The sequence below is a fragment of the Mixophyes fleayi genome, chromosome 4 (assembly GCF_038048845.1).
Source record: "Mixophyes fleayi isolate aMixFle1 chromosome 4, aMixFle1.hap1, whole genome shotgun sequence".
In the NCBI taxonomy this organism is placed as follows: Eukaryota; Metazoa; Chordata; class Amphibia; order Anura; family Limnodynastidae; genus Mixophyes; species Mixophyes fleayi.
The window spans coordinates 190,991,969-191,009,775 of record NC_134405.1 but is presented as its reverse complement, the minus strand read 5'-3'; the positions used below and the strand labels follow the sequence as shown (position 1 = coordinate 191,009,775).

General features: G+C 36.9%; 1 protein-coding gene across 2 annotated transcripts in view; it reads right to left on the bottom strand.

The window, feature by feature from the left end:
• Window positions 1-1,020: 1,020 nt before the first annotated feature.
• DOCK4 (dedicator of cytokinesis 4) overlaps window positions 1,021-17,807 on the bottom strand; it is a 276,189-nt gene continuing 259,402 nt past the window's right edge. For both annotated transcript variants that reach the window (XM_075209020.1, XM_075209021.1), the window contains 5 exons: window positions 17,109-17,218; window positions 15,522-15,594; window positions 10,438-10,551; window positions 8,227-8,288; window positions 1,021-6,062 (listed from right to left, as the gene is read on the bottom strand). In XM_075209020.1, the coding sequence (XP_075065121.1) occupies window positions 5,640-6,062; window positions 8,227-8,288; window positions 10,438-10,551; window positions 15,522-15,594; window positions 17,109-17,218 (782 nt within the window). In that variant the 3' untranslated portion in view covers window positions 1,021-5,639. The remainder of the gene's footprint in view (window positions 6,063-8,226; window positions 8,289-10,437; window positions 10,552-15,521; window positions 15,595-17,108; window positions 17,219-17,807) is intronic.

Below are 17,807 nucleotides of genomic sequence, written 5' to 3'. Positions count from 1 at the left end.
CAGAGCCGGATTAACATATTGCTCTTTCTGGGCTATAGCCCAGGGGAGCCTCGGGCAGCCCTAGCAAAATATTTTACTTAATGCCGGCGATCGGGTCCCATTCATTCAAGTTAGACAGGTGCAGCCAACAGTAAATCTGATGCAGTTAGCTGCCCTGCTGTCAGTGCCTCACTGACCAGCGCGCACCGCACCCGCACTGACAGCAGGGCAAGAAGAAAGAAGAGGTGCTGCCTGGAGCCTGCAGCTTAGAGGACCAGGTAAGTTTCTATGTATAGGGGGAGCGGAAGGATACACTGGGGCTGAGGGGGACCTTTACAAATTACTGGTGGCCTCTTAGCTCAGCGGCATACATTGGCTTAATCCGGCTCTGGATTGAACTCATACCTTTCAGTGAAGTTACCACCAGGATTTGAGTCTCTTGCCGTGTTTCAAATACAAACTTAGACTACTATAAGGAATAATGTTCCCCTACTGTAATATAAAAATTATATTAGCAGTCTCCTTGGATAATAAGAATAACAGATACTGAAATGTAAATCCAGCACACAGAACTGGAGTTGGTCTGAAAGGCAGAAATTTTCATTCTTGGACAACACAGGCCTTGGCTTCACTTCATAATGAAATGATTCCTATAATCATATATGTTCTCTCTACATGTTGATTGCCCATATGCCTATAACATGCATATTGTGCTTAATCAGAGTTATTTGTGCACTGTATTTAATTGAGGCAAATACAATGCAAGTCATATAATATTGCTGACACTTTTTGTGTATGTGTATGTTTGCACATTTTAGAGGGAACAGAGAACCTAATCCCTGCCCCTGTGTTAAACTTTGCAGATAGGATGCATCATAATTGGTTAAGATCCCATTAACTGCAATTAATCAATGCTAATATCAATATTCACCCTTTAGATAAATAACAGGCAAAATTTGTTTAAAAAAATAAAATACACACTTTATACATATCTTGCCCATAGTTTACACAACTTTAGAAAAATGAAACAAACACAACATAATTACTCAAGTAATTTTATTGTACTTTAATCCATTGTTGCACCAACTAATATGAACATCTGCTTTAGAGACCATCATAATAGTTATTCTGCATACATGAGGCCAGTAATACACCCATATATCAAATTTAACAATTCTGCTAGTTGCCAAAAATAGAAAATGGCTGCAGGAAAAAAAACCACTGTTTAATATTGCGGTAAAACACTGTACAACAAAATAACTACACAGAAAATTCAGAGAAATCTGTTATGCCATAATGCCAAAATTTAAACTGAAGGCAATGCATCTTTATACAAGTCTATGTATATGCAAACATATGCATACAAACATATATTCTTGTTGCCTCTTGTTATCTGCTAAAGTATGTTAAAAACACAACACCGTATGTTATATTCCAAAGCCACAACCAGTTCTAAAAATTCCAAACTACAAAATTGCCCGATACAAAGCTAACATTACTATCATTCTTTAATATTTTTTACTAAAACATAAATATTTTTTACCATATATTTTCTTCTGACATTCAAAACTGTAAAGTCAATATGGCTGAATTATTTAAAAAGCACGTATGTACAAATAGGTTTTTTTAATACATAAATTATTTGGCATAATTATCACAATCATACTGCATGTGCGTGCCTGCTCTTAAAGTGTAATATCTTAATAAGATATTAAGTTAACAAGTTATGTACAAAAATACTTGAACATTTACTAAAAATGTAATTAATCACCTGCTAACATTTTTTCTTGGGAAAATATATTAAAAAATGGTGATTCTCTTTCAACCAGACTGTGTGTAATAACAAAATACACACTTTACCAAAAAATCAGCTTCCCAGCAAAAAAAAGTGAAATACTTCATCTTGTTTTTCTGAAGGGAGAGTTTAAATGCATAACTATTTCGAAAATTGCCATAAACAGCAAGCGTGTGAATGATGAAAGCCATTGTGTAAGGTGCTCAGTTGGGGGTGAGGATGTAGAATTATGTGCTAGAACAGGTGGTAGGTCTTTTGGTAGGAACATAAAAGTAACACAGTAAAATAGATCTACAATGCCCATAATTCCAGGAAGAATGATGATGAGACAGCACAGAAGCTGAAAAGGCACATTACATCTGCACAAGTGTCTGTGGTTGAAAAATTGCATTGTTAGGGATAGTTTTCTTCTTCTCTAATGTTTGATCAGTTTGAAAGCAGTAATTAATAGAAAGTGAATGTCTATTGCATTATGCAGTAGTTATTTTGTGTAGAAATAAAGAAATGATGAACAGAGATGGAGGATGATGTGGTCCAGGCTCAGTGTGCTGTTGTGAAATGTGCCAAGTCATCAGTGGCCTAAGAGACGCTATTTTAAAAGGAGAAACATGTAATTGCCTTCAACAATGAATGCAAGTATAATGGTGACTTGGGTAAGAAAGAGGAGAGGGGTAGGGAGGAGGTACTGTTGCATTATTATGAATGGATTTATGTCACTCAGTTTATTAATCACATTTACATGTACTGTATTATAACATCAAGTGCATATTAAACAATTTAAGCCAATGTATTTCCAGGTCTGACAGGCATTTTCATATATTATTGCTTTTGTAAAGTCAAGCCATCACTTTGACAATTGTGATAACATGGCCACAAGAGGGCACTGTTGCACCTATACATGATATCAAAGTCATATTGGTAAAAATAAATTTGTAGAGAAATAAAGTTCTCTGAATATTAATGTCTGTTTTACCAATGCATACGTATAGAAATAACTGGGGTAAATAAACCATACAGTAATAAATTAATTTTACATTCTAGTTGTTCTCATATACCATTTTCTTATTAGGTGTCCATTTCTACAACCACATTGCATACATACCTACAGCACCATGCAGAACAGTGTTGATTTAAGTCTACATATAACGTACACTGGCATTTCAACACATACAGCTTGCTTGGGGGGCGGGGGGGGGGGTGCATTTTGCTCCCGTGGTTTAAGTTTTTTGTTAAATTTTCTTCAGCGCAAATTATGAATTTTACACATTATATATGGTGATATGATGTTGAGTTTTTGCGAAAACTGTAAAATGGTTTTTAGTTTTGCAGTAATTCAGAATTAATCTGCCATTATTTCACACCAGATGCATGATTTTCCCTAGACAAAGTCTGTATTTTATGTAGGTCACTTTTAGTAGTTAAAAATAAAATTGTATATACTGTTGTTTTAATTGTAATTGTTTTGCTGTGACAGCACCTGACATGTATGATTGGCATCCATGGGTGTACGTGTGAACATTTATGACAAACATGTTGCTCCCGTTACACATTGATGTGTTCATAATATATTATTCTAAGAACCAAATGGGTATAAAATCCCTATCTATGTTTTTGTAATTACTAAAGCCTCTATAAGGTTGCAGTTTTGAAATTGGCATCCAGATGGTGTGGTGTACCTGGCTTCTGTTTTGTGGTATGAAAAAAAAAAAAACAAGTCTTTTACATTACATTTCTTTATAGGGGGGCATATAAAATCCAATTACTCAAAACAATGTGGTGACATATGAGCAGTTACTTATATTGCTTAGTGCATAACAAAATACAATGAACTAGGATTATAATAATCCAGCAACTGCCATATTGTTTTGATAGAAAACATTAAAACAAATTCTAGAAATGTTAGGGATGAAAATAGTGGTCCAATGCAAGGCACTTTTAACAATGGATCTGATTTAGAGTAAAGAATAAATATTCCTACAACAAAACCATGGAAAGAAATAATGAATGTAGCAACAAACAAAAAAAAAACTCAAACACAAATGCTGAGTTAAAAAAACAAAAACAAAAAACAAAAAAAGCCCCCTGCATTGCATTAGATGTTACAAACAGGATTTATGGATTTATGGAATATGCACATAGGTCTATGGACCACACGTGCGTTTTAATGAGGGCCATCAAGTAATGTGAAAATCTGTTTGGCACACCTGGGTGCGAAGAAAAATATTCTTTACTGCAACGGGCTTGACACAAAACAGCATTCAGCATTCTGCAAAAATGAGATATTTATGGGAGCTGTTTAAGGTTGGATATTGCATATATTTGAAGGCATGTTTAAGGGCTTTAAGGACTGCAAAATCCATCAGCAAAGAGACCCGATTTAAACAGGAAAATAATTAAGTTTCAACGTGCACCAAGTTTATATTAAGGAGATGGAAGGCTTAATGCTATAGTAACTAGCACTGAGTGATGATATTTTTACAGTAATAGATTATGCATACATAAATGTGCATACTTTATTCACTAAACTTTTACGGCATTCTGCAAAACAGCAGATGACTATGGAAAGGGGCATGCACTTAAGTACACAAGCCTGTTAAAAAGTGCAAATGTAGAGGCGCTATGAAAGTTATGTGATCAGTATATGACCCTCATTTTGTCTATGATGAAATCTCTATTTTAACTAAACATTCCGGCCACTTGCTTCAATAAGCCATATGAGAGGAGAGTCTATATTATGGAACAGAAATGACTCTAGGTAATAGGGCGTTAACCTAGCCAATCAATTTCTGGGAGAAAAAAAGATCACTTGGATCTGCAGGAGTAGTGTCAGTCCCCAAAAATATAAGTGGGTTATTTTGTGAGAGACCAATCTAAATCTGACCCATTGTTTAGAACTACATCTGAACTCAACGATTTTAAACATAAAACCCCCCAAAAAATCAAGCAAAATAAAGAAAAAAAAAGAATTACTAAACCACTAAAGCAACCCATGTATTACCACCCTTCATAAATTGATCGGTGTGTTGCAAGAAAGACAAGTGAATATGTGTAAAATAAATAAAAAGTAAGTGCACTGAGATCAGCACAAAGACAAGCATCTAGTATAGAGTGCTTCTCTGCTCTGACCAATGAAACACCTCTTAATGTATGTAATTCGGAGACTTCACCCTTGAGTTTATGAAGCAACAACAATTCCTCTGCATATACAAAATGCATAAAATAAGGAAGATAAATTACTGCAATGGAGCAAAACATTGTATACATTGTACATATGTAAGTTAACATCCCTTATTCATTTAGAAAAAAAAAAACATTTTTTTAAAATAAACTCAAAAATATACTAACCAGAACAAATTCAATATAAATTTGAAGTTAGTACATAGAACAAATTGTTGGCTAGTGTAATCATTAGTAGTTAAAAGCAACCGAGCAATTATTTTTTAAAAAGAAAAGCAAAACACAATCTACTTAGCAAATAAAAACGAGAGAGAGAGAGAACAAGAGAAAGTGAGAGAGAGCGAGACAGAGAGAGAATAAGTTTAAAACAACATAATATTGAATTTTATTCCAGAAACAGCGCATTCTAAGAGAATGTCTGTGATTTAAATCTGTATGTGATCAAAAGTGCCTTGTCAAGTTAATCATGAATTAATACTTCCATAATAATGTGCAAAATAATAATACAAAACAAAATACTTCACTTCCTTAATTAAGGGAATCAAATAGTAAACAATTAAAGTGCCCACACTTTCATTAAGTGTTTATACCCCTCCTGCAGTTTCATTTCCTCACAGAACCCCTAGAGGTTAAGTGTTTTAAAAATGAACAATATTGTTCATTAACAGCATGAAAATTTAAAAGCAAGTTACAACTGAGACACTTTCCGGGGAAAAGGTCTTGGGCGTGTTAGAGGATCGGTCCTTTTGCCATTTTCCAGACTAGTTGGACGTACTGGGCCTGGTTTGGGTGGTAAAGCTGGAGGGTCATTAGGGGCAGGTATTGAAAGACACTGAGGTATTGGTACAGGGCGCCTTAAAGTCCGTTCATACACGCTGTAAGGAGGTGGCGTTTTATTGTCCTTCCTGGTTGGTTCCTCCGATATACCATAACTAGAAACGGATCCTGTTTGCTCAAAGATTTGACTCTCAAAACCTGACATCTCTGAAATGCTGCATCGACTTAGGGAAGAAATGCCACTACTGCAGCTCCCTGACAAGACTGGGGAATTAGACATCAGACTTGATGGATGGCAATCCACAGGAGATGGAGTAAATGACTGCATTGAGCCCTGAAAGATGAGGAACAAAGATTAATAAATCCACTATGTCACAAACAATACCTGGAGGGAGAGAAGCATGGTATACAGTAATGTATTTTTAGCATACAATCTAAGTATATTAACTAGTCACCAAGGAGTTCTGTAACTGTAATAAGGTAAGATGACAAGTCAAGTGCATGTATACAGTACACAGTACATTTGTAGGCACTTTCAAGTATCTCTAGTGACTTCAAAATTGCATGCAACACATGCTGTATATATTTTGCCAAGCTATATTACTTATCACTATATACTGTAATTTTAATAGCGTCAACCAAAAACATCCTTTTCGGGTGTGAAAATCCACTAGACTAGAATCTTTTCTTTTTTTTTTTAACAGTAAAACCCAGATACCACATATGTAAACACTTAAAAAGCAGTCATCATGGATAAGAGCTGTGAGACAGTCTGACACAAAGATGTGAGAGAACATCCCATTGTTGCCTCCGAACATTGATTTACCAGAGATTAGTAACTTGTTCTGTGACACTCTCCCACCAGGAACCAAAACCGGTGCTGCAAATAGGTGTCTGCATCTTCCCACTTGTTTCTATGTTGCTGTAAATGGTTGTATCATGGAATCTCATTCTATATGAAATCCTAATGATGATGCCATCACTCAGTCATGTTTCCTCTTGATAATTATGTTGTTATGGTTAATACCTTACATAAGGATTACTGCTCAAGCTAGTATAAAATATAGGGTAGTTTAGTGACCATATAGAAGCACAGGCTTGTGCCTTACAAGGCTAAGGGCTAGATTTACTAAGCTTCGGGTTTGAAAAAGTGGAGATGTTGCCTATAGCAACCAATCAGATTCTAGCTGTCATTTTGTAGAAGGTACTAAATAAATGAAAGCTAGAATCTGATTGGTTGCTATAGGCAACATCCCCACTTTTTCAAACCCGCAGCTTAGTAAATCTTGCCCTAAGTGTCATTCATTATCCATCAGTTTACACTGATTATACAAATATAACACACACAACTTTATACAAGTCACTGGCTCATCAATGATTACAAACATTAACATTTTGTTTTAAAACTACATTTAAGCCATCATAGCTTTTTCAGTTTTAACACATGGGCTGTTCTATTCTTCATGTCAGCTCAGCTAGATAACATGTTTAGTGCTGCTATTTTCTAGAACAAAGCTCCATTTGTATCCATATCAATGTGGAGCATAATAGTAACTCACCTTAAATTTAAAAAAAAATCTTTTTTTAAAAAAAAAACCATTATAAAAAAGAAAGCCTGGTGCTGAAGAATAGTGTCAACAATCCTCATACTTAATAATCATTTCCAGAATAAATCAACACATTTATTTCAGGCAATTGTATTCCTCTTCTATCTCTAGCAGCAAAGTAAATAATTGTTCTTATGTAGTGCCAGCAAATATAATCCTTGTTTTTCAGATCAGACAAAAATAGTTGACCAGCCTTATTCATTTAGCTCAAAATAAAGCAGGTTTGTTTAGTCACTTTATTATTTTTGCCCCCCACAATAAACAGTGTCAGGCTTCAGAGCCAGAATGAAATACACATTATCTGTAATGTAAGTGTGCCCTCTGCTGGTTATTTATTTTTATTATTTTCTGTTACATATTTTTCCATACCATATGGTTTGGGAAAATAAATATCAAATATTATATATATTAAGGATGTATTCACCAAAGGTTTACAGATTTATACCATAACAGGTGAATATTACAGTATTATAGTTTATATGGATAATACATGTTCATCAGGGGCTACAGAATGAATTATATACAAATAGTGAAAGCAGACTGAGCACATGTAACCATATATATTGGTTAGGCCCCTGGGAGAATACATCCTTAATACACACTATTCCATATGGACAAGTCAATTAACGCTGTTTGTTACATGTTCAAACTGATGAGGGATCAAACATGGGTTATTACGTAATGAAAATATAAGTGAATTTTCATTCACTTAAGCTGCAATCACCATGTAGCAGTGAACTCAGCGCACAACACCAGTCCTCAGGGACATTGATAAAAGCCTGTGTGTATGTGTCCTAATTTTCCAAGTTAACCTGTCTAGTAGCTCCTGCTGTTACTACAAGCCAACAAAACTTATGTACTAATAGATATAATGACAAAAAAACCATTTACCTTCATTGGGGATCGTCCCATAAGACAAGGAGACACTGCAGCTGCATTTCTAGATGGAGACGCTAAAATCAGGAAAAACAGAGTTAGCTATTGATTTTACATATACTGTACATCAAGGTTTCCCAAGCCCAGTCCTCATAGCCCCTAACAGTGCAGGTTTTCCAGGTGACAAATTACATAATTAGGACCACCTGTGAATCTGTTACAATGTGTTAGTCAGTAATGAATACACCTGTGCTCCAGCAAGGAGATATGGAAAACATGTACTGTTAGGGGGCTGTGAGGACTGGGTTTGGGAAACCTTGCAGTACACGCTATATATATATATATATATATATATATATATATATATATACACACACTTTAAGCATTATTAAAAGTTAAATTCGGAATTTCTACATAGAAACAAGTGGACAATAATCAGTTTCACAAATTAATATGTTCATTTTAGCCTTGGTAAATATTTATCAGTATACTATACCACAGGTAACACAGTGGATTAGTCACCCAGAGTTAGCATTGCTTTGCTATGATGATGTAAAGAAATCCATTAAAGTGTGGTTGAGATTTTCAAAGTTCTAGCTTCTTGGCATTATCACATACATTAAGGCAGGGTATTTAATTAAGCACCTAAACTATGACTCCCAACACTGGAAATATGTAAACAGAGACACAGCTCTGGAATGTCATGTGACCGCATCAGGTTAGAGGGTGTGATCAAGTACAATAGGTGTGGATTAGAACTAGAACACCCCTCTCCTCCACTAAAATCATCCTTCAATTGCCGCGGGCAGCAGAAACACCTGTCTCTGGTGCCCGTGGCACCTGTTCACCATGGTGAACAAGGACATACCTTCCAACTTCCTGTGAGTCGGGACAAACGTGACACAGACTATTCCACTATATCGGCACAGTTGGAAGGCTAGAAGTCTATCTCTATGCTATTGGGTTTCTAAACTGATGAGATGCACAAATTGTGCAAGGTTTAACTGACAGCTGATGCTGCAAACATTTTCATTATATCACTTAAAGGGGCGTATTCAATTGTGAGCGTTAACGCTGAAAAACGAGCGCTCAAAAAATATTACTGTTTATACGGTAATATTGCGCGCAAAAAGCGTTAATACGGTAGTTTACTCGCAGAATTTCAGCTCGCGGCTCAGGGAGCAGCAAGCTGAAATTCTGCGAGTAATTACCGTATTAACGCTAAGATTTTTCGAGCGCTCGTTTGTTAGCGTTAACGCTAACAATTGAATACGCCCCAAAGCGTGTTTTTCAAACCATGAGTTGCTATATATTTACGTAAAAAAATTTCAAACAGTAAATAATTCTGCATTCAGATCCTTGGGAATGTTTCAAAATGATTAATCTTCTACAAATAATAACCCAAGCTAATATCCGTTTATTTTTAATATTATGCCCTAATTTACAATAAAATAATCTGCAAATAACTTTTGCTGCATTTGTGGAGTTCTCTTAACTATTCCTTAAGCCATAAAATGTCTCTAAGAAACATTCTTAGTGTAAATGTGTTGGTCTTCTAGTTGGAGCAGTATATAACTAAGATTGGAGCTTAAAACAAAGATTTCAAACAAATTCTCCTTTAACATGGAAAATGCTGGACATGAGTTTTAAACAGTGACACCTCCACCCTTAACAATGGATCAGTGTCATCTTCAGTAAATTTCAGATCCTTTGATGGTATTTTATAGTTCAGCTTTCCAAAAAAAACGGATAGCCATGAAACCTGAAGTTTGGTTAGGGCATAAAATCTTACCCCATACTTCCTTTTAGGCCCCGAGCAAGTAAAACATTAATCTAGGACAACTTCTCTTGTTAGTTTAGGTGCATCCCCTTGCATCTTATGTTATGACACAGCTTGTGCAAAACAAGGCCCTATATAAACGTCACTAATAATAAAAGCATTGACACTTAAATATTGTGAGTGTAAAGAAAGGGAATGTCCTGGGAAAACCAGAGCACATGAGAACCCTACTCATAGCGGCAAGTAATGAACTGCAGAGCATAGCTTTCCTCTTTATTGTATACTGACAATTTGCCCTTAAGTTGTGGGAACTAAATGCCTAATTGCAAATGTTGTTTCAATTAAGTCTTCTAAACAAATGTCAATAAAACTACAAAGCATGAAGTTAGTTTGAACTTATTTAGAATTAAAGTAAAGTGGGAAAAGTTTGGGTAGATCAGACATACCAGCCTGAGTGTGTCTGGGTGGTACAGGAGGAGTTATGAGCCTTCCACTCTCTGACATATTTTTGGCTTCTTTCCCACTGTCCAGGCTCCAACTGCTCGGGGTTGTGTTCACTGCTGTAAAATAGGAGCAGGATTGACACAAACAACCTTGAATTTCACTGTTGATTTTCAAAGTCAGACTGAATGTGTTATTTTATACAGAACAGATGACAGCATCCTTTCACATTTCATATTGAAGAAAAGTTCAAAACCAAACAATTTGGCAGAGAAACCAAAGATGTAAGGACTACATAAATTATCAAAAGATGCTAAACGGCTGAAATTAACATTTCAGATGTAAGGCACAGTTTGCTAGAATGCCATTTTAGTTAAAATATGAGATGTCACCTATTAAATTTCTGTCTGCCCACTGAAGAGAGAGCAGACAATAGAGCAGACAAAGAGGAAATTATAGCCCCATATCCATTTTACAAGATACACCGCCGCCACCTCCTATGTACACGGTCTCCCAACCTTATTATCCAAAAGAGAAGGAGAAAGATATGAAGGGCAAGAAACAGAGTGAGAGGACAGTGTTGCATGGATTGATAGCTCTCAATACAAAGCTTATTATTAATATACTTTTTTAATATTGACCTTCCATTGGTTACTGGTAAGCAGGATAAAATTACATTTGTTATTCATGTTTATAAATTAGATCACTCTGAAAATTCACCTCTCTTTCTTGCTATTGTTGGACACTGTGACCATCATCATCACCATTTATTTATATAGCGCCACTCACTCACATCAGTTCCTGCCCCATTGGAGCTTACAGTCTAAATTCCCTAACAAACACACACACACACACACACACACAGACTAGGGTCAATTTGATAGCAGCCAATTAACCTACTAGTATGTTTTTGGTGTGTGGGAGGAAACTGGAGCACCCGGAGGAAACCCACGCAAAAACAGGGAGAACATATAAACTCCACAAAGATAAGGCCATGGTCGGGAATCAAACTCATGACCTCTGTGCTGTGAGACAGAAGTGCTAACTACTAAGCCACTGTGCTGCCCATGAGGTATAGCTATACTATGGGGTATAGCATACTTGCCTACTATCCCGGAATTTCCGTGAGTTTCCCGAACTTTGGGGAGTTCTGCCGGACTCCCTGAAGAATAGGCAAACCTCCCGGAACCTGTAAAATGCCGAAATTCATAGCGGGGGGGGGGGCTTAATCGCTTAAATCACTATAGTGAAAAAACTATGTCTTCACACCCCCTCCTACCATGTCACATTGTCTGTACTACGATCTCCCAGAGTACAGATTTAAAAAGTAGGCAAGTATGGATATAGCAGGTGAACCTGGAGCTGTGGCACTTCAATAATATTATTCAGTGTATAGCACCTTCCCTATATAGCCCCTTCCATCTGAAGCCAACATCTGTTTAATATAAGTGCCCTTTGGAGTAGGGTGTCTTCGGAATAGGGCTCCTGCCCTATGTTTTTCACATGTTTTTATTTTTCTTGTTTATTTTTTCAGTTTTTTAAAACAAAACTACAAAAAAACCAACAACTTTTATTTAAAAAGAATCTTTCTGATTTTCTCTTTTCAGACATCAGAAGAAAGAAAAAGTTTGTTTCCCACTATCTCCTCAGCTTTCTGAGGCGTGGCAAAAAACAGATAAAAAAATTACAGATGCCGGGGAAGTTCAGAGTACTTTACCCCTTACCATCAGAAGTGTGTGTTAGATGGGAAAATTCTCCAACAGTAGATCCTCCTAGTGCCCACTTATGTAAAGTCACTGTTTTACTGATGCAGGGTGCAGTTGTGCTTCGGGATATCACAGACAAAACATTTGACTTCTTTGAACCACATATGTTGTGGCAGGATGTTTATTTAGATAAATTATGCTTTTGGCCTGGGTAAACAAGGGCATTCAGAAGTGGGTAGTACAATTGGCAAACGGTCTTATTGAGAAAAGACATTGAGCTGATATGTTTGTATTGGCTGAACATATTTAGGAAGCAGTTTTTTTGTTTTTTTTTTAGGTCAGGCTACTTTAGATGCAGTTTCTGTGAAACTCTTTGCACTTATAATTGTAGCCAGGAGTTCTTTGTAGTTACGATACTTGTTGGCGGATGCAGAATCCAAACAAACTCTTGAGTCATTACCATTTGATGGTATTATTCTCTTTGGTTCAGATCTGGTGCATATAATTCAGATTGCAACCGGAGGAAAAAAACAGTTACAGCACCAATGTTTGGCCTCAACCTCAGACACTTGAGTATGAGGAGTGATCACAAGAGTTTATGTTATAGACCTTGTCAGATTCTTTCTTTGCAGATTTTTTTTACCACAAGCCTCCCTTCCTGCGGTATCAAAAGACAGACAATCAGACAGACTATCCAGAAGCTTCTGGCTTAGGTAGCTCCGGTTCCACCTCAAGAAAGACATTCAAGTACTATCTTTCAAGATGGAGTCATTGCGGTCAGTGATTATCGGCATGGGGAAAAAAAAAAAGTGTTTCTTGCCTCCTTAGACATAAAAGATGTTTATTTACATGTTTCTATATGGGAAGGGCATCAGTGTCTACTCTGTTTTTGCAGTACAAAATGACCATTATCAGTGTCAAGATTTTACCCTTTAGCCTGGCTACCGCACCAAGGGACTTTACAAAATTTATCACCATTATGGCAAGTCTTTTTATTTGAAGGACTTGTTATTAAGATTTGTTATTAAAGGCATCAACACCGTCTGCTCAGCTTTGGCACATTCTCCAAAATGTAAACTGCCAGCTGAGACATGGCTGGATTCTAAAAATGGTCCAAGTCCACCTTTCACTGATGCCTGTCTGGGTCGGGAAGGGTCATAGCTCCTCTCCAGTACCAGGGACTTTAGTCAGGAGTCCTTAATGCCCTTCAATGCCTTGGAACTAAGAGTGATTTACAGGACGCTCTTAAGGAGTCAGGTGATTCTGGCTCGAAAGCTCCTGAAAATCCAGGCAGACAGTGCAACTGCGATAGCATACCTGAATCACCAGGGGGAGAACACACAGTGCCTTGGCCGTGCAGGAGACAGATGGTATTACTGCCTAGGACATAATCTGTGCTGTCTTCATCCTGGTGGTGGAGGAGGCAGATTATCTAACCAGAACCAGGGTTCGTCCAAGAGACTGGTCCCTTCACAGGGAAGTGTTTGTTCAGTTGGTCTTGTGCTGAAATAGATTTTATGGCATCTTGCCTAAATTCCAAGGTTAATCGGTTCTGCACCAGATCTAGGCACTCCAGTGCAAGGTACACAGATGTCATGTCATATCTATTCTGTGGAGGTTTCATCTGGTGTATCTGTTCTGCCAATCACAATGCTTCTGTTGGTATTAAATAAATAAAGAGAGAAAGGGCAGCCACCATTCTGGTGGCTCGTGATTGGCTGCACAGAACATGGCTCTCTGACATCCTAGGGAAGGTCCTCCATACCAGTTGCCTCTTTGGCCAGACCTTCTGGTTCAGGGTCCTCTTCGATGCCACTCTAAGTGATCTTCAGCTATGTGATTTTCTGTCCACACCTTTTCTAAATTTTATGGGGGTTGCTGGGCTTTGCATCTCAGATATCAATCCTACCATCATGGGCAGCTTCGGGATGTTCCCATGGTCAGAGTGTCCCCCAATGGCAGGAGAGAGAAAATAGGATTTTATACTCACTGTAAAATCCATTTCTCTGAGTCCATTGGGAGACACTGTGTCCTCCCTTTGCTCTAACAGTTTGATTCTAAATATTTCATTCAGATTGTTCTGCTGTTATACCAAGTTAGTTCTTCCTTCTCTGTTGGGCTTTGGTATAAAACTCAACTTGGCTCCAGATGGAAGAGGCTATATAGGGGAAGTGCCACACACTGAATAGTTTTAAACTATAAAGTGCCCTAGCTTCAGGTCTACCTGCTTTACCCCATAGTCACAGTGTCCCCCAATGTACTCAGAGAAACTAATTATACAGGGAGCAAAAAAATCCTATTTTTAGGGCATTTACCATTTGCAAATATTCAAAAACCATATCACCTTTGCTAGTAAATAGTCATTTTTTCATCCTCACACTTCATAACTGAGGGAAATATCATACAACCAAGTAATTAATAAATTTTAGTATGAAGTAAAAACACAGATGCATCAAAATGTCCAATTAAACCTGATTTACCTCTAGGAATATCACTGCCTGCGCCAACTACACCGACTGCTCTTTATCTCATGTCACTTTCTTTATTCAGAACTTGAATTACAAGCTTTAATGATTAGCAATTAAGATAATTTTGTACTAAAATAATGGCCTCCATCTATCTTATTCAAAAGACTCAAAGCGGCATTTTCTAATTATGAACAGGCAAGGGACCAATTTCACAATATTAAAGGGGACAGTTAGCCTTTCTGCTACACAGAGTGTAATGGGATTTGTGGACCACCAGGGCTTCTGGTATATTGAAGCGAGTCATATTTTACCCTTGTAGGGAGTACACCTAGGCGGTGGTTATTACGAACCAGTAACACGACCAGTCTTAGCGACCGACAGTAACAAGCAGCAGACCTCAACAACTATTTACATACATAAATTAATTACAACAACATACTCGTACAAAATACAAAGCTAAGAAAAAAGGAAAATAAACTCCTACACATATATGGCGATTGCTGCATATGTTACTGTTCGTTGTGGAGATTGCTTGTGTTACTGGTTAGTAATTACCACCATCTACAAGGGTAAAACCGAATTTGTTTCCACATAACAGAAGCACTGGGAGTACACAATTTATACAATTGTTATCATCATTGCTGAAATAAATTTGTGATAATTTAAAAGAAAAATATTTTATAAAAAAATACGGACATTTGGCCATTTTGATTTCTTTTGCTGTCATGAAATGAAAAAGAAAATGGATATGTATATACAAGAATAAAAAAAATAACCATTTTTCTGGTGTGCACATAATCATCCCTTTGCACCTATCTTTTATTAGCACTGAAACGCAGTACCAGCAAAAAGTAAACAAAGACATTAGTTTTGGTGGTTAAGGAGCACCGTGCTTTCTAGAGAAAGCCGACATACCTTTGTCTGGAGCAGAAAGATTTGGGTCACTCCGAGGCAAATTGTTTTCTCCAGTGTGATTAAAAAAAACTCTCTAGGAATATTGAATAATGAACATAAAAAGGTTAGCACATCCATTCCTAAGTCATGTAACCATTTACGTTTAGCAAAATCAGTGACATATCTTGGTTTTTGTTCGCTTAAGCATGATAACCTTTTCTGATAGTGTTTTATTCCTCTGGCTACTTAAGACCTCATCTCCACTGCACTTTTTTGTGTTTAAAAACACTAGTGAAACCCAAACAATAAACACCTATGGGCATGATCCCTTAGATTGCTTTCACCAGTCGCTGATCTTTTAACACTAAGATAATATTCTAAACGTTCTACAGTACTTTTATACAGAATATAAGTGCAACACCAACCATGTACAACTAGAAAACAACAACAGTTCTGTCAGTGGGGCAAGAAAAAGTTTACACACCAAACCTTTCATTTTGTTTTTATGGTGCAGGCATCTATATTTTAGTGAGGTGGTGCCAAAAGACCTTAGGGTAAGTGCACAGTTACACTATTCTTTATAGATGTATTAACGGTCGTCTTTCATATTTATTTCTGCAGAACAGAGTGCCAGGCTCTCAAAACTAGTATAAATGCACTTCTCATTTTTGTACTGTGTAAAAGCTATAATGCGACTGCAATTCTGCAGGTATACATCCGCTCAACACTGCAGCACACTCTGCAACAGTCATAGGATAAAGAGAAGTCTGAATATAGTGTGTGCAAACACGTTCGCTTCATCTACTGAAAGAATATATCATATTTAGAGCAGATACAATTTTGGCAACAGAAGAAAACCTTTGAAATACAAATACATTAACAAGAAAAGAAACCATATTGTAAATAATATAAACACAGTGATGACTGATATAAGCAGCTATTTGTAAGAAACAAAATAAAAATAGATGATAGTCCCCCAGAACAATGTTGGTTAAATAATTTTTAAATTATAAATTCAGTAAAAAAAAAAATAAAAAAAAAAATGTAAAGTTTACAAAAACTTGAAAACATTTACATAACACTACACATTTAAGCACCAAGCTATAAATATCCTTTAGTATTCAAGAAACATTTCAACATGATTAAAAGGGAGAACATGTCTTAACTTTCTCTACTTTCTTAGCTTCAGGTTACCAGGCAACATTCCAGCAAACAATGAAAAGTAAAAAGGTATTGAGAATAACATAGCTAGATGATTTTCTTACAAAAGATTAGCTACTTAGTAAGAACAGCACATAGCTGTATCACAGCAGTAATGACCTTTTACTGACAACAACAGCAGTAGCCTATTAACCATTCAATGCGCCAAAGATATAGAGATATTATACATATGCCTTCCATAGCATGTTATTCCCAGTTGCACTAGGGCAAAGTTTCAATGGGTATTCAAAGCATAGTCAACACAATATACTGACTGCATCTACTGTATCTGTTATTTATCAGGTTTATTAGTCAAATGCATATATTAACGCACTACGCAGTATGGTATTCTGATCTCTGTTTGAAAGCACACACATACTGTCAGTTGTCTGACAACAGGCTGGCTACCTGGGGAGGTTCAGCTGGGATTGGAAATATGGCACTGCAGGGCCTCTCTCTTGGGGACAGGCAGGAATTTTCTCTGGAATTCTTGTGTTTGTCAGATAAGAGTGGAGAAGCTAGAATAGAAGAAACAACAATCAGTACAGCTGGAGGAAGGTTCTGGTGCCTATAAGGTGATGTTAACGTGTTACTGGTTCAAAATAATCGTACAATTTGTGCTTTGTAAATGTGGTCACACAAGTGTAAGGAAATCAGTCAGGGCATGGAGAAGCTCTAATGCTACTCCTAGTCGTTAACATGGATCGCTTCACAACGCAGAAGTGCAAGTATTTTATTTAATACTGCTGTATCCGTCATAGTCCTATAGTTGTCAGTGTGAGTCACTGCAAGGGGTAATCTGCATCACAAAAGGTTACTGACATTTAACATATGGGTATATAACATACACTTCTCATATATGAAGGTCACACCTAATTGCTCTACTCTCCTGTTTGAGGATGATGTTGTATTTGATTGGTTTAGGTCTTGGCCGGGGATGCTAAGGATGTCATTGTGTGGAACCTGAAGGTGTTCAAGAGCTGGGTGTATCTCAGGGCCATCTTAACAACATTATGGGCTCCCGGGCAAAGCAGTGCACCGGGGCCCCTAGATATAGATATAAATATAGATATATAGATGTATACAGATACAGATATAGAGATAGAG